The sequence below is a fragment of the Musa acuminata genome, chromosome BXJ1-7 (genome assembly GCF_036884655.1).
Source record: "Musa acuminata AAA Group cultivar baxijiao chromosome BXJ1-7, Cavendish_Baxijiao_AAA, whole genome shotgun sequence".
Classification (NCBI taxonomy): domain Eukaryota; kingdom Viridiplantae; phylum Streptophyta; class Magnoliopsida; order Zingiberales; family Musaceae; genus Musa; species Musa acuminata.
The window spans coordinates 43,298,996-43,320,518 of record NC_088333.1 but is presented as its reverse complement, the minus strand read 5'-3'; the positions used below and the strand labels follow the sequence as shown (position 1 = coordinate 43,320,518).

Here is a 21,523-nt window from a genome sequence, read left to right as displayed (position 1 = left end):
GTAGATGGACCCATGTTGCCCCTCGGCGGGCAAGCTTGCTTTATCTTCTGACGGAGCTCGTAACGGACGTTAAAGTGGATCCGGAACAATAATTTTGCTACTCGACTAATCGTTACACGTTTCTGAATTTGTGTTGTCATTGGTAGGTTCGTGGGACCCAACAAATTGCAAGCCAGGTGGATTAGTGAGTGAAGTTGGTACATGAATGTATAGGAGGTAGTTGCTGATTTTTTTTGGTCCAATAATTAAACTTTTATTTATCTTTTGGGTAAATTCTCCGTGTGTATATATGTATATATATATATATATATATGTATATATATACATATATGTATGTATATATTTATATGTATGTATGTATGTATGTATGTATATATACATACATACATACATACATATATATATATATATGTGTGTATATATGTATGTATATCTGTATATATATACGTATCTATATATATACATGCATACATACATATATATATATATGTGCATATATATACATATATATATATATATATATGTATATATATATATACATATATTTTTTTTTCTATTTTTCATATATATTTTTTTTTTATTGTTTTACCCTTGGTCTCTATCCCACCATATTGTATTTTGCCTGCTTTCTACTTTTGTATTGATCACTTTATCCGCACGAGTAATCACTTTCATTCGTTTATTCTCATTCAATCAAGAGAGAAGAGCAACTCAAAAGGAAAGCATAAATGATGCTTGACGTGATGGGCTAGAAAAGGTTTCTCAATCCAATTCCTCCAATGGCCGAGTTAATAACCCGGGATATATAAGTATGAACATGAGTGGTCAAAAAAGGTAACCTCTTTTCACTGTGTTGAAGGCGAGCTTTTATACATAATCGTAAAGGGGTAAAATATTTCATCGAATATTATATTATGAAGCAACGTTTAATTACCTCCAACAACTTCCCCTTGACCTCTTGTCTACATGGGTGATAAAAGGGGACAATTTATATGTGTAGACAAGTGTGGGTGACCTCCATTTTCTCCTTCCACCCCAGACATCACGTGGTGGTTATATGTCAAATGATGATTCGCTGACAATGTACTCCCTATTATTTATCCCCCCCCCCTCTCCCCCCCTAAAGCATGCTTCGAGGCTCTTGCAAAAGAGATCCAAAATGTGATGTCTAGTTCCTCTCGCATGTTAATCTTATATCTCTTTGATCTATTATTGACTTGGTGGTACATTTAATTCATCTAGCACAAGTGCGTCTAGCACATTTGTTTGAGATTATCTCCCCTAGCGTTGTTGGTGGTGATCCAATAACAACTTGCCTCTTATATTGTTGAGGGATGCATATTGGTCAAACGAGATCACATTTCTTAACCTCCCCATCTCTTTTCGACCTCCACGCCTTAGGCGGATGCAAGGGTTGGACTTCCCAACCTTTCCATCTCTAGCGAAGGCAAAGATTGAATGTCTTGACCTTCACACCTCGAGCAAAGGCGATTCTGGCCTTCAATGCCTCAAGCAAAGGTGGGATTTAGGCTTTTTTGATTCATGTGCCTTAGATATATTTTGTCTTGTGCCTCTCATTGTGACAAACTTCTTCTAATATAGGTTGGGTTTTCTTGACTCATGCATCTCGGGCATGTTTTACATTGTGCCTCCCATCATTACAAGTTCATTTCGATGCAGGTTGGGTTTTCTCGACTCATGTGTCTCAAGCATATTTTGTCTTGTACCTTTCACCATTGTTGGTTTTTTCTGACACCCCTAATAGGAGGAATAAGAAAAAATGTCTTGAGTTAGGAAAATCCAACCCGCATTAAAAGAAATCTGTCACGATAAGAGGCACAAGGTAAAATATGCTAGAGACATATAAGTCGGAAAAACTCGACCCGCACTAAGGAAACTCATCACAACAAGAGGCACAAGCAAAATGTGCTTGAGGTGCATGAGTTTGGAAAGCCTGACCTCTGCCTCCACTTAAGGCGTGGAAGGTCGGGATCACCTCTGCTCGAGGCGTGAAGGTCGAGACTGCTACTTACATGTACTCTGCAAGCCAATCATGTGTGTGATGATACTTGTGATCCACTACACAATCTGTTTTAGTTAATAATAATAATAATAATAATAATATTTTCTTACTCTATATAGCATGATGAATATATATCATGATGTCCTTGAATTTATGCAATTAGAATTTGGATCATATTGAGATCATGAAACTAAGACCAATTATCTTTAAACACAGATCCTAAATATTCCTGGTGATATGTTACTCGAAAATGATATTGAGATAACTGAACAAACTAGTATATTATATATTGGAGGTAATTGGTCTCATAGCTACTTGTGTGGGGACACTAGAGATATAGTATAGGTGCTCATTGGAGAATGAGTTCATTGAATAATCTACTTGCGAAATGCTAGATGACTAATAATACCCCATCGTCAAAGAGCAATTATTTAGTCTTAGTTATGTATTTGGTCCTTAGACTCGAGATATAAATAATGCTTTGTTTGAGTACTCTATTCTTTGATATCAGACTTATATGTATGTAAGTTTCAAATCTAGTGTAAACTGTCATTGAAAATGATAGTCAACCTTACAAAGGCAATTATGTGTCAATAGAGGATCATCTAAGTATTATAAGAGAAATATCTAGTATGTTCTTATCTAGGCAAATCCCTAGCTAGGGTCATTCAAATTAAGAGAGGAGTTATTTGGGAGAATCCGATAAGAGTGAGACTTTGATGGATTTCATATGGGCCTGACAACACCATGCCCAATATACGATCTTTATGATATTGGATACATAAGGGACTATAGATACACAGTAATTAAGAGTAGATAAGTCTAATAGATTATATCCTCCTATGCCATCTGGGACCATGGTGTAGTGGCCTAGTATATCCATAATTGATAAGTTGAGTGAGAAAGAGTTCTAATAGGTACAACTCATGGCAACTCCATATTGAACCTAGAGGGTCACACACAATATGTGGATGATGTGACAAACAAAAGATTAGATATGAGATATCCAATAAACTCTTTTTTTAATAGATCCATAAGGTGGGACCCAATAATACTTAGCTTGGAGTGGTTATTTAATAGGGATCTAATACCCATTAAGCTATTACATGGGATCCATTAAGGTTAGCAAGAGGGATTCTCTATAAATAGGAGTTGGTCTCGATGAGTTATAGGCTAGACTCATTTGAGTTGCTGGCCTCCCATCTCCTCCTCCCCATCTCTCTCAATCGACGCCTCCCTTATGTGAGAGGACAGCAAGAGGGTCGCCCCATCCTTGCTAAGTGTCATTGCTGCCCTGCTATGTGGTGAAGCGTCGTCACGAGGAGAGAGAGTCTACGGTGAGGAGGTGTGTCGTTGTTGCCATCCACCAAGTAGACTTTTGCTAGAGAGGAGTTCACGAGAGCTTCTTCATCTAGGTAGACCAAGATATGTGTTTTAGGGGATATACAAGTTCCCTTAAGCGAGAACATTTCACTCATCGATGAAGTTTTATCATTTTGAGTTTTATACTCCTGGTTATCTCTCAACGATCCGATACATTTTGCTTAAGAAACGATTTTTGTTTTAATTTTTTTGCTACGCATGTGATACTCCCTGATGTTTCCCAACAGAGATGCCTAATCCCTACCTTCGTTAGAGAGGAAAGGTTGGAAAGCTCAACCATAGGATTTGCCAAGGCGTGGAGGTTGAAAAGAGATAGGGAGGTTAAGAAAGCTAACCTCGTCCGACCAATGTGCATTCCTTGACAATGCGAGGAATAGGTCAACAATGGATCGCCATTAGTAGCACTAGGGGGAGGCAATCTCAAATGAACATGCCAAATGAACTAAACATGCCACCAAGTCAATAATGGATTGAAGATGTATAAGCTTGACATGTCGGATGAATTAGATGTTGCACTTTGGTCCTCTCTCATAAGAGCCCCAAACACATCTTAGTAGAGGGGGACAAATGATAGGAAGTACATCGTCAGTTAATCGTCATCCAACACGTAATTATCAGGCTCACGTGGGCAAGGGTCTAATGCAGGTGGTTACGGGATGCCCCCCCTCCCTCGCCCTTTGGTAAGAGGCCATGCGATTAGAGATTGCCTCCCTATAGATTTTTTCATGAAATATTTTACCCTTGGGTGTTATCTTTTTTAACCATTTGCATCTATACTCATATATCTCAGGTTACCAAATTATGTATCGGAGAGACTAGATTATGAAACCTCTCTCGACCTCGGTCTTCATGCAGGTGGCATCTCGAGAGCTCAACATTTTCAACTCGAAGGCATCTCAGATAATCCTGTGCATGCGAGTCCGAACCACATCGGACTTACCAGAACATCAATGGCATCTTCCCTCAATAGGAAGCATATATATTTTATAGCATGTAAGTAAATAGAATTTGAGATACTTTTAAACAGATATTTTATGACTTAGTTATTAGGAATCAAACAAGAAAATGACCTTTTCTTAGAATAAACGATTTTTTTTTTATTTCTACCGATGCCATTCATAGGAAAATCTTACTAAAAATTTAAGATACCAATAAACTAACAATGTTCCAACTATTTAGGATGATTATAAAGATCCTTTCCGAGTATTGAATTTATGAAATGCAATATCTCTAATTAAATTAAGAGTATTTATATATTATTTAATTATTTCTTGAAGAAAACTCTTTAAATCTCTCATCATGTCATTAATCATGATCAATTCATATTGTCTTACTATATCATCTATAGATTAATTTTGAGTATATCCATATCATCATTTTTATTTTTTATTGGGGAAATGCTTAATTATTCTTGAACTAAGACATTCCTAGTAACTTCATGGATTCATCTCAACTCAATTTTTTTATGCATATTGTTTCTTAATTGCCTGATCTTCAGATCTATAAAGCATGATCAGACAACAATGTTGCATAAAACCCCAAACTGTCTTATAACAATTGAATATAAATTAAGAGAAGTATGTGGAATATAAGTATCTCCAAGTAATATAGCATGCATGTACCTGAGAAGTTTCAAAGCCTCGTGAATCTTATCTCGCTCAATTTCAATTCTTATTATCTGAATTAACAATTATACATATTCAAATGCCACTCTCAAACACTGCTCATAATTGTTTTGATGCTTGTTCTATCCATGCAAACCATAATAGAACAAGGAAAGTTTTGGATGAATTGTTTCTACCACACTGTCAGTGGAGCAGCTAAACCAACAAAAAGGAAACATATTGCAGCTTCATGCTCTGCATGAAATTTTCATCAAACTATCTTATTTCCTAAGTTCCATAGCCAGATCAAGTCATGGCAAGTAAATCCACACCTGAAGAGACTGCAGCATTCTCCAATTTCCTGCAACCAATGCAAGCATTTATGGTTACCACGTAAAAATAGAGTCCCTGCATGGCTCTGTTTCCAACAGCCATCACATCCCCCTCGCGGAATGTTCTTGAGATTCTCCTTCAACCGGAGCACGGCCACGAAAGATCTGCCACGTGATGCCAGTCCTCAGCAAAGATGCTCGTCTTCCTGCAGGAAAGTATAAGAAAAGAACGTGCGGGGACGATGGATCGAGAGCTACTGAGGAAGCGAGTGTTCCAAGAACTCCGGTTTCTGAGCTTTTATATATTTCCATCTATACAGTTTTAGGGGCCTAAAGATCACATGAGTTGACTCAAATCATTTTCCGAGGAGTGTCAGTTGTCAGTCATACGACAAGCTAAGTGGATTCTGATGGTAGATGATGACAGTTGCAGGGAAAGATATCGGACAGTGACGAGAATGCATCATGCAGCTAATGCTAATACTGGACCAGATGGAGATGCGGCACTCAAGGAGCTATCACATGTTTTCTCTGGGACAATGTTGCATCTTGTCCCACATAATTTGGATCAGAACAGAGCAACATCAATCTGTAATGGTGAATCCGAAGAGTCTCCAATTATCGTTTGGTTTCAGTCTGATCGGACCATCTGGGTTCGACAAATCCATGTCCAACCCGCAAGAAGATCTGGACGAGCCCAGAAGGTCCACTTCACTTTTCAAGTCAACCTCAGGAGGTCCACGGTCCAGTCTCAGTCTCGAGTCAACCTGGTAAAGCCTTCGGCTTGGATGCCGAGCGAGTTGCAGCAGAGGAAGAATGGTTTGCTGTGGCACTTCCCAATGTTGACTTGTTGATGGCCATTATTTCATCCGATAGATTGTGTTCTAATTCATGTGTCCATCAGAAAATTGATAGACGAAGCAAATAGAAGACGACAGTCAAAGTTACAGACGTCGAAGTCCCTGGTTGCCGAGGAACTAAAATTTTCATCCTGAGGAAACATCTGCTCGAACTCTGTGCAGGAGCATTTACGAGACAGGAGAGGTTCCAGCCCGGCCCTGGCTGTCACTCATGAATGCAGCTCAATTTTCTTGCAACAGAGATGGAACTGGAGCTCAACCATGGAGGTAGCTGGGAATTGGGTACTTCTCGTGTGCCGGCCATGCTTCGCAGACCACTTCCTCCATTGGAGTGCAGGTCAAAGCTTGATACATGCCGAGAGTGTGATAGTCAAACCGGAAGACATGAGAGTGAAGATGGAGGATTTAACTGCAGGAGAGCGAAGTCTTCCTTCGACAATCTTCATGGTTTTGTTGACGCCATGAATCCTTCGGATCGAAACTTGCACTGAGAAGAATTAATTTGAGTGGAAATTTTGAGACTTTAAATTGCTATGATTTGGAAAAGAATGTATAACAGTTCTAATCGATCAGAGTGCAGCAGTCGTGCAGAAGTTATTCAAACTCCAATGGCTTTTTCTTCTTAGAATCCATTTGTCCAAAGGCTGTGACAATAAATCTTCCAAAGATTGATGCATTGCTTGAAGAAATATTCCTCATTGTAGTTTCTATTCACTATGGATACATAAATCACTTTAAATCACCAAGTAAAAACCTTGGCCCAGTCCACAGCTTTCCTTCTCTCTCTTTCAGGAAAAGAAATCTTAGATTTCCTTGGAAACAAGAAACAACTAAGACATTGCACTCATAGGAGAAGGATAAGAAAATTTGATGGGGAAGGGTGTTAGCACAAAATTAGTGTTCAACACGATCTCATGGAGCATGGAGGATTGACTTGTGTGTTCCCAACTGAAATATAGATTTCTTTGGAAAATAAAAGAACAAATTTATCTTAACATGACAAAACCAAATGATACATTCTTAGAGAAGGTGCAGTACAGGACTTCCTTGTGTTCCGAAAAAGTAAAACAAGAGGAGCTGAAGTGCTGTCTAAGTTCTTCCATAAGCTATTCACTGACACGAGCAACATGGCAGTTCATACTCAAACAGCCTGAATGCTTCAGTCAACCTTAGTAAAAGAGAGGTAATATTTCTTGCAATGCTACACAAATGCATGATGCATGGTAGCAGCATTGGAGATCGAGTCAACAAGACAACAAGTGTTGGTGGAACAAGTATATCAATTTCTGTTCGGAGGAAAAATGGCTCCACTCCACTAATTTAACTTGAACATTAGGATAAGGAAGGAGATCACAAGAGAACATCACAGTTAGCTTTTCCTAGTTTAACAAAAGCCTAAAGATGAACACCAAACACAACAATGAACAAGAAGCAGCAAACAACAGGAACAAACCAAAAGCCATCCTTGTAGCCTTCACTCTTGTATAGCATCATCATCATATCATGCACTGCCGCTGCTGTTGTCAATGCAGGGGCTGTAGACATCCACCAGCCGCTTCAAGACCTCCACTTGGGTCCTCAGAAGAAGGATGTAGTCCGCCGTCTCCTCGAAGAGCCTGTCGGCGGCCGCCTCCCTCTCCTTCACGCCGTCGTTTTTAGGCGGGATGAGATTCCTGAGCGCCTCCAGCCGCTCCGCCACCGCCTTCGACGCTGCCTCCCGGCTCTGCTTTCTTCTGCCGCCTTTGTAGCCGCATCTCCTCGCGTTCTTCAGAACTCTCGTGCTTCTTCTCCTCCTGCTTATCCTCAATACCGGCCTGTAGATCTTGCGATCGAAGCCAAAGCTCGTTGGCATCGCCGAGAAGAAGAGATGAGAACGAGGCCGCCGGAGATGGGAAGCAACGCGACTCGTTCGACTCCTACCCAGCCAAACTTTAAGACTAAAGATTCAGGTGAAATGTCCTTGTTTTATCCAACAATTACATTCACACCACAACGTGGATCATTCGTAAGCGACAGCCAACGAGAACGTGATGGTAAGCTCGTAATAGTTTAATCAAAGGAGGGTTAAGAATGAACGGAAAAGTTAAAATCGATAAAGCCCAAGGGGAAGCCCTGGCACGGCGCACGTGGGAGACCGAATTCCTCACGTGCCTCTATCACCGAAGTACCCGTCACGTAAAAAAGCATCAACTATTTTTCACACCCAATTCGTTGTACACACAAATAGTACTCCGATGGATGCCGACTCCACGTGAAACGTGGACGTGATCGGTTCCGTACGTGGGTGAATTCATGGGTAAAAGACAGAATGTCGATGTAAAACGAATCGCTTTAACAGTAACCGCCATGATACCTGCACGTGGGTGTCAGCGCTGCTTCCCCCCGAATCACGGCACACGTACTGGGCGATCGATCCAACGGCTCCGATTGCAGGATGGGCACCATCACGCCATCTGCAAAGGCTGCATCACGCACGCGGTGGCAACCGTTACACGAAAGGTTTTCATGGCTCAAAGCATGGCAATAATTTCCACCACAGTGGAAAGTAATTGCATCGTATACTTGAATTAATGTTGGCCTCCACTTGATGTCTCGCTGATGCACAAATGACATGCATGTGGACCATGTGACAGGGACTCATGTGAGATCTGTCCTCCGCCTTCGCCGTGAGCCGGAGAGATGTTACATGGGAGATATCTCGATGACATGTCAGTGTCACCAAGTCATTGGAACATCTGCATGTGCATCTTGCGTACATTATTTAGCAGTGCGTTGGGTGTCTGCATGCAAGTTCCATATATAATTAGAAGAAGACAAGAGTCTCGTATACCCTCTTGAGTTGAGAAAAAGAATGACGAATTTTTAAAACAAGTTTCTAAGTTTTAGAATTTCCTATATAGCTCTTGTTTGAAAATTTTCTCCAAAGCATCTTTAATTGTGTAAAAAAATGATTTTATCTTTATCTTTTTATAAAATTCTTGTCCTAACCCTAGTCATGCCTTCATCCAATCAACGATACCCCTTTGCCTCTCGTGTGTTGTCTCATCCGCTTGTTAATGTTCAGCTCGTCATGAGGTTAAGCTGATCCTCTCCTTTCTCACTCGTGGTTAATGACAAAAAAGGATTACAAGGACATAGCATTTACGAGGAATGAGTATAAGAATGTTACACGATCCCATCAGACCCTCGATCATTATTATCATTGGCTACAAAGATATCATGTAATATCATGTGCACCTTTGCTCATACAAGAGAGACGAGGATCATTCGAGATAACAATGCAACCAAGGGTTGAGTAGAGGGTAATGATCGATGGAGCAAAATAATCATTTGAGGAAAAAAAAAAAGTTATGCTAGAATTTTCTTTTTTCAAATTTGGGATGCTATACAATTTTTTTAATTTAAATTTTCTGAAAATTCACCAAAAACAAAAATAGACAACGTGTTTGTGGTATGCATGTATAATGGATGACACCGCCATGCGAAGTGTGTTAGCGATAGGCGTGAAAACATTTTGTTAAAGATTAATGATTAATGTATCATCAAATGAATTAAATTAACGAGGAAGGATGGGTTCTCACTGCCGAGGGAGATGGGAGAACAGTTGAAGGTACAGGAAGGCCACGCACTGCTGTAGAGGGAAAGATGCCAATGGATCTGAGGACGCCACTTGGAGGAGCAGGGTGGTGGTGGTGGTGGCGGTGGGCTCGTGGGTGAGGGATGCTGTAAGGCAAGAGTGCACGTGAAGATGGGAAGCGTGGCCTCCCGCCAGCGATACATCCGCGTTGTTCCTGCAGCGAGGAGGAAGGGCGTACAGCGCGGAGAGAGAGAGAGAGAGAGGCACATGGGAAGGCGAGAGAAGGGGGGCTGCACCACCATGTGGGAGGGAGGGCGGAGAGCGAGGCGGTAGGCACGGCGTGACGTGCCCTTTTCGCGTGTCCCTGCAACATTCGATTCACTGACGCAGCACCAGAATTGACCTGCGGCATATGCACTCTGCGGTGCGTCGCTTTTCCTCGGCCACCGATCGCCCGCTGCTCCCCCACAAGGCCCGGAATACGTCCAAAACACACGGTAATAAACACCGGCCGTTACCGCTGGTCTGCAGTAATTTCGATGGACACCCACAAATTTCATTTTATTTATTTCTGAACACAATTAATTACTTAAAATCTGATTTGGGCATATAATTTTTTTAGTACTCATCGAATTATCATTCACTGTTATTAATCACGTCTCAAATAAAACTCGAATGCTTAAATCTTGATAAGTGATAAAAGACGGAATTTGATTCCCTACCCTTAACGTAGTCTATACCCTATAGCAACCTTGGTAATTCAGCCTCCATATGCGCGTATGTTTGGCACGGATTGATTGTCCCTTAAATAAGGCTACAAGCTTACAAAGCCAGGTCTCGTTATTTCAAAGAAAATAAAATGGCTGCAAGTCCAGAGTAACGATCACTCTCACAAAAGACAAGTAGAAGAACATCTTGTTCAGAACAACTCAGGTATGTCATCCTTCATGTTTAAGTGCCTGTTCTTGCCAATCAACTATTCCATTTCCCGTCCACGATTTAATGAGCATACATTTTATTTGAGTGGTAAATGGAAGGCGCCAAAGCTCGTATGCCTTTCTTCGACCATGTCCATCTTCATAAATTTTCATGCATGTAACGTATCTCATATAACACTCAAGGCAACAGAAATTACAAATTGATCTCGTCTTTGAATCTTACATAACAGGGTTTCTTTAGTAGAAGATATTTGGAACAAACTGTTTTCTTGCAGATTTCGTGAAGCTTCCACGACCTAGCTACCAAGCACATTGGACCATCATTTTACCTTAATTCTTGAGTAGATTTGACAATGAAATCAAACAAGCAATTGCGATGTGCAGAACTGCACAGCGTAAGTTGATAATATAAATGTGTGACAGATAAATGTAAAACTAAGTACGCTTCTGACCTTTCAGGGCTGAATTACAAGTAAAGGCTGCAAAAGAGCAACGCACACAACTTTCAGTAGAGTGAAAGAAGAGGGAGGGTCGGGATTCTTGAGGGAATTAAGAAAAGAGGTACCGTGTCAACGCTAACTGGCTTTCCATCCTCTGCGAGTATCTCGACTACTGTTCCAGATTGATCAGCCTGCGCGATGAAAAGGTTGTAGATATGAGACACCAAGTGCTGCATGATATGCTCATTTCATCAAAGGCCCTAGCCTGTTTCTATGGAGCCTTTGTATTTTCAGGTTACTATACGTTCGTATTTCTTTGTCTTTTCTAGTTTTTGAAACAAATATTTGTTCCAATATTTTCACAGGCTTTTCTAAATAACAAGTCTCCCTAAATTTTCAAAACTGATAGGGGAAAAGGAATCTAGTTCTGTTCATAGACCAGTTATTTCCATAGGACAACTTTCTGCGTGTATTTACAAACACCCTTGGATCATCCAAATCAGTAGAGGTAACATGGTGACTGATAAGTATAAGACTAGTAAAGTCCTGTAGCCAGAGAAAGTCGACAAATAATAAATGATAATTATCATATTTTCAAACACCCTTGGATCATCCAAATCAGTAGAGGTAACATGGTGGCTGATAAGTATAAGACTAGTAAACTCCTGTAGCCAGAGAAAGTCGACAAATAATAAATGATAATTATCATATCTTCACCAAAATCCAGAACAACTGAATTCTATTTACCACATTGATAGCTAAAGTTAGACTATCTAATTGTTAAAAACATAAAGTTCAATAAACAGACATTGGAAATTGAAGGAGTGGAACAGAGAATACCTCAATCTCATTCATCAATTTCATAGCCTCGATGATGCAAACCACCTGTCCTTTTTGGACTTTGTCCCCAGCCTATATATGATGGTCTCAGATCAGTTTGAGTCTAGGCAGGATATTTACCAAGGTAAATGTTGAACACTAAACAAGATGCACAATGGACAAAAGTGTTCATTATAATGAACCGAGATTTAAAGAAAAATGCATCAGCATTACTTAAATTAGGCAAAATGTATAGCTTTAGAAGTCAAGGGCTATTGTTAGATAGTTACCTTAACAAATGGAGGCTCCCCAGGAGCTGGGCATCTATAAAATGTGCCTGCCATGGGGCTTTTCAGGGGTGGAAGTGATGACTTGCTTCCAGTTGTTGGTGGAGGCGGAAGTGCTGGTGCTGGAGATGCTGCAACAGGATTTGATTGTGCAGAAGGAAAAACATGAGCTGAAAGCTGAGGTGGAAGCATAGTTTGTGGATACTGCATTATTACAGGAGCGGAGGCAACTGGCGGCTGAGGCAAAGCCTCCTTTTTTCGTATTAGGAGATCGCATGCTTCCGTCTTTAGATGCAATTCTGTTATATCTTTTGAATCCACAAGCCTGCTCAGAAATATAGTAAAGATTGTTATATGCAACTTGATCTAGAGTTTTATAAGCGCAATTCCTACAATGTTGAAAAATTGCTAAATATTTATTGTTGCTAGAGACTGTTGGACATCTGCAAATAAGGCTTGGGCCTGTTGCAATCTATGATTGGCCATGGTTGTAGTTCCAAGTACTTTTGACGACGGAGTTCTGATCCAGACCTTGAGGCTGGTAAGAGATTAAGCTTATTATACATGATATCTCTGTGGGATAACATTGCTTATCCACCACCTGGAGCTTATTGGAAAGGTGAATCCACAAAGACAGAAATGACCTATGGTTTTCTTATAGACCACTCTCAGTAACCTACAGGTTCAAACATCAAACAATTTGTAGATGTTTCGTACTTATCATGCAATGACAACCTTCATCTCACAGTCTTCTACTTGTTTGCTTCATCATTTATTTTCCAAATAAATTTGAGCATATGAGAGAAAAAAAGGGTAACATTTTTGGAGAAAAGGAAAAAGAAGGGTTATCTTACTTAACAAGATTTGAGACTTCAGCCATAAATGCAGATATGGTGGTATCTGTTACCGCATCTTCATTAGCAGATTCCTCCACCATACTAGAATCTTCACCTTTAATTGGTGTAGACTCTGACTTTGTTGATACCAAAGACGAAGAATTTGATGAACTCACAACAGCAACCTGGTATAATTACAGACATAAAAGCAAATGAAATATTCTTTAGTTTTGTTTAATAACCACTAGAATTATAGTCAATTAATACCTCCTGAAAATGGGCCTTTAGAATGGGAAAATGTCCATGACTAGGAACCTGTAGGAGAATTGTAATTCTTATAAGAAAAGCTTATCAGAAAAAAAATGATCAAAGGAGTTGCAACTGGATTTGCTAAACAGTAAGAAAAACACAAATTAACATATCTTCATAACAAAGAAAGAAATGTCAAAACAAGTCAAAAATTCTACAGGTGTGCATGTAATAACAATAATTGAACACATGATGCAACAGAGATTTTCCCTCTTCAACTATTACTTATGAAACCTTAAGATCACAAAGCCTATAACTGCTTTCAGATCTTGGTCCTTAATCTTCAAAACCATTGAAAGCATGGATTTTCCACCAAAAATATTGCCATTGTATCCAAGTTATCTCGACAATGTTTCACATGTTTTTACTAAAAGTCAACTACTAATATTATTGTAGTTTTCTGAAATAGGCTAAATCTCCTTTTTTCTCTAATTCTATCCTTAGAAGTTGCCCGAATCGCACTAACTTTTGGAAGAGACCAATTAGAAATGTCTTCTAATTGTAGGTAGATAAACTGCTGATCGAATTGCCAAATTTGTTGTTAGTTCTAATATAAATAATTATATAACTACGTAAATGGAAAATTTACTGAATGCTCTCAGGGCAACTGCTAAACCTCTCATGTCCATAACGATGACAAAAATTGGAAGTCCAACTGATGATGTATGGTTGATGTATGAGGCTAATAATCCTCGTACAGTTCCCTTTCGACAATAGGCCTTGAGAACAAAAACTTTCGATCGAACAGTGAAAATAAAAACCTGAAGATCTAAAAAGAGGAATTCACCTTTGACGAAAGAACCCAAGCAGATCCAGAAAGAGAAGAGGGCTCGGGCGCTGGCTTCAAAAACGAGTCCGGCGGAGTGGGCTTTCTAATCCAATTCCGACTCCACGCACCATACCGAGCAGTCACAGAGCACTTGGGGCAGGGAACAGAGATAGACGCCATCAGACCAGGGCTCCAAGATCTCAGCGAGGAACAAAAGGAATTCTGATCAATAACGCAAACCCTAACGCCAGGATCGAAAGCAGAGGGAGAGGGAAGAGACGAGTGACAGAACGGAGCGAAGAGATCGGACCGGGGGAGCAGCGGAGATTTCAAGAAGGAAATGGCGGAGAGACCGAAGTGCGAGGGGGACGGGGGTTGGGAAAGCGCTGTGTTTGGACATGATGATGAGATCTACGCCGTCCGATCGACGGAACCGATGGGAATGATGGGCCCGAACGCACTAAGTTTGTGAGCTCTCACGTGCTCAGCACGCCCCCGTTGAGAGAGACCTATTTAAACATTGTAAGAGTCACCACAATATATTTTTTAGTTTTATATATCTTCCAGTACTTGAAAGCTTTAGAAAAAAAAAAAACACACTCAAAATATAATATCTTAATATATTTGAGTCACTCATAAAATTACTTTATTGTTTAGCTGTCTTATTCTTCAATATATAGGGATAATTTTGACTATCCAACAACATCTCTTGTTATTGGAAGAATATATATATATATATATATCGTGAAACCTCATGCAATTCTGGCGAATTGGATGCAGTACATAGAGAAAGAAGATAGCTATCATTGGCTCACCTCTTTCTTTGGTTCTAGAGATAAAACCATACTAAAAATTTTGGGAAGGAACATGATTCGATCCTTTATGAAATAGTATAATTCCTATATACAGATCTGATAAAACCTTGAAAGAATTAATAATAGTTCCCCGCTGGCTGCACTCCGATCTGCTGAAACATGGACCAGCATAAACTTTGTAATTGTCCATCATCTTCCTAGCATCGGAGCACTGGAGTTGACCAACAACAGAAGTATCAGTCTTGTTGTTATGCCAAGTCATGTTTTTTTTTTTTGCCTTCAAAAAAACAAGAAGCCTAAACCATAATAATAAAAAGAATTATCACTTAGAAGACAACTAATAAGTTTCTTCATGGTACTTCAAAATGAATATAGTCAATGTGGTAATGTTATTAGGGAAAATAAAAACTATACCATGAAGACTTTCTTGGACGGATATGAAATCTTGGCTCCTTTGGGATTGTTCGAGGCCTTTCCGACCTTTCACGTACAAAAAAGAAAATCAGTTTTATTAATAAGTAATTAATATGAATAACTAAATAATTTTTAAAAAGTTATTGTATTTTAGATGGATAGAACGAATGGTACATTAAATGTCAGGGGTAATGTCACTGCTCACAGAATTGATATGACTGGGGCTCATATATGTAGGTCCCTAATCATGACTGCGAGAGACCAAATCACTCCTAAAAACTTTGATCATTCAGTCAGTCCACCTATATAGCATTTTCCAAGAGAAACGATAGACTACGAATGTACTAGATTCAGTTAATTGGTGGCAACTGTATATATAAGCAGTCACCTGTCTTGCTCTTTATGAAGCTTGGCTAACAAACAACAAAATCATTTATAAATGTCTATAAAAAATTTAAAGAACATGCTAGCAGAAATCATGGAATGGATTTGCTTTGGACAGAAAACTTACTTTTTAGGGATGAAGGGTCGATCAAAGTATGGCATTGGCTGAGCTTTAGGCACAAGCTCTCTTCTAAGCTGACGTATTTCTTCTTCTTCCTCTAACTATACAATTTGTTGAGTATGTATAATAAATCTTGATATAACATACATTAATTGACAAACAACATAGCTAATTCTTGTAATTTAGGAATACCTTTTGCCTCATCTCCCTTTCCAATCTTAGTTGTTCAGCGAAGTTCATCCGCTTGGCAACCTGAAGAGAAGTCAAATTTCGTAAGTAAGCAACAAAAGCATCTTAATGTCTTGGCATAGTCGCTAATTCAATGTCTATGGAAGTATGCTTGATGGGCAACGGGTTGGGTACCGACAGATTTCACTCAAATCTGAATAATCATCAAGTATTCATACTGGCAACCAGCATTCATACCTACTTTCCTATCAAACCCATCCCAGACCCGATCAAACTGGTACTTGAACCTGATTTAAGTGATGGATAGGCTTAACAATAAAAAATACACAATCCTATCAGTCCTAGGTCACATTAGAAATGACAATAGGTAGGTACCAAAACCTGACTACCTAGTTACCTAAACCCGAACATAACTCAGGTGCCTGCCTACTCTACCATCCAGACACGTTCTAAAACCTATCAAAGCGTTTTCAGACCCAGTTTAAGCAGGTCAGAAGACCCAACTACCTGAGAAAGTTTGACCTGCTGCCATCCCTTAGTATGGTAAAGCATTTCTACTGATTTTTCACTGATGGTAATAGAGTCGTTCAGAAAACTTACGAGTTGATCAAACTCAGCCCTTTCCGCTGCACGCACATCGCTACGCAAAACAATGTCAATTGGCTCAGTGCCATCCTTTACAGGGGGCTTCACCAAGTGCTAAACAACATTTCAGCAATAAATATGTGAGCAATAATCAAGAATGTGATGTCACAGAATTGAAAATTCTGTAATCTGTAAACAGAAACTAGTTATCCAAGTGTCTGACTTGGAAAATAAATATTCAGTTACAATTTCATATCAGTCCAAAATTATTGTAACTTGTGGGAATCCTAGTCTGATTCCAAAGATGATAAATTTTAGTACAAAATCTCTACATACTCTGACTAAACTTGCTGAAAGCTATCATATATTAGACTTGACAAATCATTCAAGTATACTATGCATATATTTGATCCCATATAGTTTAATTGAGCCGTCTGTGACTATTCTTTCTAGATGTAAATGTCTTGTTGTATATGCCAAATGATCTAGATGGAGGTGTCCTCGAGTTGGAAGATATGGCAGTGACAGTAGCAAGCATCTCTTAGGAATTTCAAAATAAAAATTGAGTTCAAATCAATGTGCTTGGTGAATGTAACAAATTCAACAAAAGAAAAAAGTACATTGGGGGTGTGTAGTTCTTCTGATGGAAAATCACTATGGTGTATTTATGATTAAGATAATAAAAATTTTTAATTTTGGCTTAAAGAGGTTATACTTTGCCATTAACTTAAAATTCAAATCCTAGAGTTAATCATAGATGTGATAGCCTTGGTATTACAAACAAATCTTCGTTGTTGAAAATTGAGAGACTTCACAACTGTAAAAAACTAAATGAAAACTGAGACAGTCTATAATTCACAAGCAAATGAAGCATTTAATCTACTATGAGTCTTAACTTCCTACGTATACAAAGTTATCTCAATTCAATTCTTCTTTTGATAAAAGTAATCACAATCACTTTGTGTGCCCTAGAATTCCCACCTGGTGTGCAAGGCCAAGCTCAATTCCATAATATATTTAAATTAGAAAAACAAAACTACATCCCACTGAAACTGGAACAGATATCTTCAACTTCAATGTGAATATAAGAATCTAAAAGCTTGTGAAATTGCAGTACATTCAAAAAACGAAGCATTATGGTAATTGGACAATCTTGCCAAGATAATTTTTTAGCCACCATATGAAATTGTCATTTAGAACTTTGTGTTAAATTTCTGAAATATAGTATACAACAAGGACACGTTGTGAACAATAAAAATGATTCAGTTTGCTAAATATAATAAACATAGAGAAAAATTAAAAATGATTTATTATTACATATAGTTGTAGCATGACCACCACAAAGTCAAACATATTGTTCTTTTTAATGAAATAGAATGTTACTATTAGCAACTATTTTAAATACTTGAAGTTAAAAGAGGTTGTCACCTCTGGTTCATCTGTGGTCCATGGAAGGCCCTGAGCAATAGGTATCTGTTGCTTCTCCTCTTCCAACAGCATTGCTTTCACTTTCTTGACAAACTGTTCTTCCTTAATCCTTCCTCTTTGCTGTAAACAGTAAAACACATTTCCTTGACTTGGATTCCTACATACAATAATAACAACAAGAAGGAAGGTCCTAGATTACTTGTGCTAGCTTATATGCTTTGGCTGAAATTGGTCAACCTCTATCAGAGATAGCATGCTAACACAAAAATGAAGGGAAGTCCGTAGTGGATACATTGACTCAACTTTCACTATTTCAGCCTTGGATATTGTGTTGTGACTGAGCTGTATAATTTTCTTGCAAGCCTAAGAATAGGAGATTGAGCATAACAAAACTCTATGTCCTTGATGGTACAAAAGCATTCTATTTAAGATTAGTTGCATTCCACATATACGATAGAAGTTGTCAAAACCATTTTATCTAGTCATCTATGAGGGTTCAAAAAGATAATGACAAATTTAGTAGAATAAGACAATATTCAACCTTGAGGATGGGCCTGTGCTGTAATAGAGTTGTTCTTTTGCAACTCGAGTGGCCAGGTTTTAACTAACAAAAGATGTCGTTTTGCTTATAGGGATAAGACTGTGTATTACATTATGTTGGCATAAGCCTTGTGCATTAAGCAGCATCTCATATTGTGTTGTGACTGAGCTGTATAATTTTCTTGCAAGCCTAAGAATAGGAGATTGAGCATAACAAAACTCTATGTCCTTGATGGTACAAAAGCATTCTATTTAAGATTAGTTGCATTCCACATATACGATAGAAGTTGTCAAAACCATTTTATCTAGTCATCTATGAGGGTTCAAAAAGATAATGACAAATTTAGTAGAATAAGACAATATTCAACCTTGAGGATGGGCCTGTGCTGTAATAGAGTTGTTCTTTTGCAACTCGAGTGGCCAGGTTTTAACTAACAAAAGATGTCGTTTTGCTTATAGGGATAAGACTGTGTATTACATTATGTTGGCATAAGCCTTGTGCATTAAGCAGCATCTCATAGGAGAATAATCAGCCATGACCCCTTGTTTATCATTCTAGCATAAATTCTACTTATGGAGGATAATGTGAAGGATATAGTTGAAATGTCATGACTCTCCATGGTTTTACTACAGAGAAATTTATTTTACTGTAGATGGCTAAACAAATAAGAATCTATGTACAAACAGTTCTATATCTCTTGAGAAACATTACCGTTCAGAAAGCCCAAACCTTAAAAATCAAAGAAAGCCATGTTATGGCCATTTCAAGCATTTAAACTTCCAGAGCTTGCAGTATCAACAAAACTCTAACACCATCAGATCATCAATGTGAATCTCATCCTGCAACTAGCTTCATATATCTAATTTGATATATATTTTTTTCATAAGTCAATCATAATACTTCTTTTCCAAATACTCAGTCCAAATTGCATCCATTTAAAGATGAATGCACAGTGAACTAAAACTAGCAGGTGAACAATTTATAGAATTTGATTGCTAGTGCAATTGTAGTACTGATTCCAGGCCTGAAGTCAGATAAGAGACTGATTATCACCGAAGGGCCTGATCAAAACCAGGTGACAATCCATTACGTGTTTACAAACTCAAGTTTCTGCCTCACTGCTTGTATAATCATGTGCATTTTATTTCGACAAACATAGTGACAAAGCTGTTAAATATTAGTTTTCATTCTTATAGTGAGAAAACTGATAAAGTAACCATGGTTGCTTCTGTAGGTAATTATAGATATGCTTTGCTAAGGAAATTAGTGTGACAGTGTACCTCAGTTCTCAATTTGAATGGATGTTGGCTGGTCACTTTAAGCTTCTTATTCCAGCTCCTCCTCAGAGATTCAGAACTCTGGCAAGTAGAAGCATTTTCGATGTCAAAGTCAATATTCTTTTGCTTGAGATCTAATTTATAAGGAAAAACAGCAAAGGAAGCTCTATTCGACATTGTAGAACTGCTAAAGAAAAAATGTAGAACTGAATATTTTCTTACATTACGTTTATTCCTTCCTCCTCCGGATGTCCTTCTCCCCCAGCTGAACCTAAATTCAGAACTTTGGCCAATTAAGATTCAATCCTTAAAGGAAGCCCAAGAATACTCAACAAAACAGCACAGAGTAACAGAAAACTCCAATCTCACAGTTTAAGTATCACTAACCTGTCACCATTACTCTCCACCGAAGAATATAACCTCAAATTCTTCTCAAGTTCTCTGGACGGAAAGAACTCAGCTGAAGAGAAAATGGACGTCGAAGAAGCTACTGCCTCCGCTGCTGCCTTGGTTGATGGTTGAAATCCCGGCAATGCCCAATTCAACACCATTGGCTTCCTATCTTCGTGCTTATCAGCCTCATCATCCTTCGAAATGGATAGGAAGTTCTCAAATGCCTTGACCAAATGTTTCACACGGCCAGACCCCGGCTCAGGCATGCCACTCATCGCCTCCTCCATCACCAAGCTCCTCATGTTTCTCGCTTCTGAACAGCCCTCCAGATCCTCGACCACTGAATCCAAGGCCTTCTCCGTCACATCCGTTCCGTCCTTGTCACCTCCATCTATGGATCCGTCGGCCTCATTGATTTCCGAGTCTGCTACCTCGGCGACATCGGAGGAACGATCTCTCCTAAAGAACTCTTCCTGCGATGCTCGGAGGGCCTCGTAGGCTTCTTTCCGGCACCTCTCAAAATCGAGGCCGTTCCCCGCCCTCTTCGAACTCTTCTTGGCGACGATAAACTTCCTGGCCCGCTCTGGCAGGGGCAGCGGCGCGAAGATCCGACCAGGGGTTTTCGGAATTGGCTTATTCGACTGAGCCGACCCAATCGACGGAGATTTAACCGGTTTCTTAGAAGGAAGAGGGGGCGAGATCGGGATGTTGGGATCGGAATTTTCGTAAATCTTCAGCATCTCCGAGGCGTGAGGTCGAGAGGCTTGCGTCTTCTTCGGGGGCGTCGCCATCTCCGGGTCCTCCAAGGCCGGGAATCGATCGGGGAAGGATTGGAGTGTGAAGGAACGGTTGAAAGATTGGTTCTTCCACCTAGGCTTTCTGACGGACGAAAACAGCGATCGGTTCCAGAAATTAAAGGGAGAGCGGTGCTCCGGGAAGGCGATTTGTAACGGCTAGTTCTCGGTACGGCTCCGATTCACTATATTTTGAATTAATGATCAATTCCCAGCCGTCGGATTGAGTTTCGAACAATTTGCAAGTAATGCAAGGGAGTAGATCTTCTACCGGATCGGTTTCATTCATGTCACATTTATTTGGTTCATTTAAAGATTTTAAATCGGCATAATATCTTGTCATTTAGATACTAGGATAAATCGGTATAATTTTACCTTTCAATAATTTTAATATTTTAAATTTTC

The 21,523-nt window shown here is 39.3% G+C and overlaps 2 protein-coding genes across 2 annotated transcripts; both read right to left on the bottom strand.

Moving 5' to 3' along the window:
* Positions 1 to 10,855: 10,855 nt before the first annotated feature.
* Positions 10,856 to 14,536, bottom strand: LOC135580923 (biotin carboxyl carrier protein of acetyl-CoA carboxylase 1, chloroplastic-like). Its single transcript, XM_065193563.1, has 7 exons — positions 14,196 to 14,536; positions 13,367 to 13,414; positions 13,118 to 13,284; positions 12,267 to 12,588; positions 11,998 to 12,069; positions 11,283 to 11,348; positions 10,856 to 11,196 (listed from the first exon to the last, which is right to left on the bottom strand). The coding sequence occupies exons 1-7, from the start codon at positions 14,355 to 14,357 to the stop codon at positions 11,173 to 11,175; spliced, it is 861 nt and encodes a 286-aa protein (XP_065049635.1). The 5' UTR covers positions 14,358 to 14,536; the 3' UTR covers positions 10,856 to 11,172.
* Positions 14,537 to 14,880: 344 nt separating this feature from the next.
* On the bottom strand, positions 14,881 to 21,252 carry LOC135679611 (microtubule-destabilizing protein 60-like). The gene is made up of 9 exons (XM_065193562.1): positions 20,319 to 21,252; positions 20,154 to 20,202; positions 19,935 to 20,012; positions 18,114 to 18,233; positions 16,701 to 16,799; positions 16,104 to 16,163; positions 15,918 to 16,012; positions 15,407 to 15,472; positions 14,881 to 15,203 (listed from the first exon to the last, which is right to left on the bottom strand). Exons 1-9 carry the CDS (start codon positions 21,113 to 21,115, stop codon positions 15,182 to 15,184), a joined length of 1,386 nt encoding a protein of 461 aa, XP_065049634.1. The 5' UTR covers positions 21,116 to 21,252; the 3' UTR covers positions 14,881 to 15,181.
* Between the last annotated feature and the right edge of the window lie 271 nt (positions 21,253 to 21,523).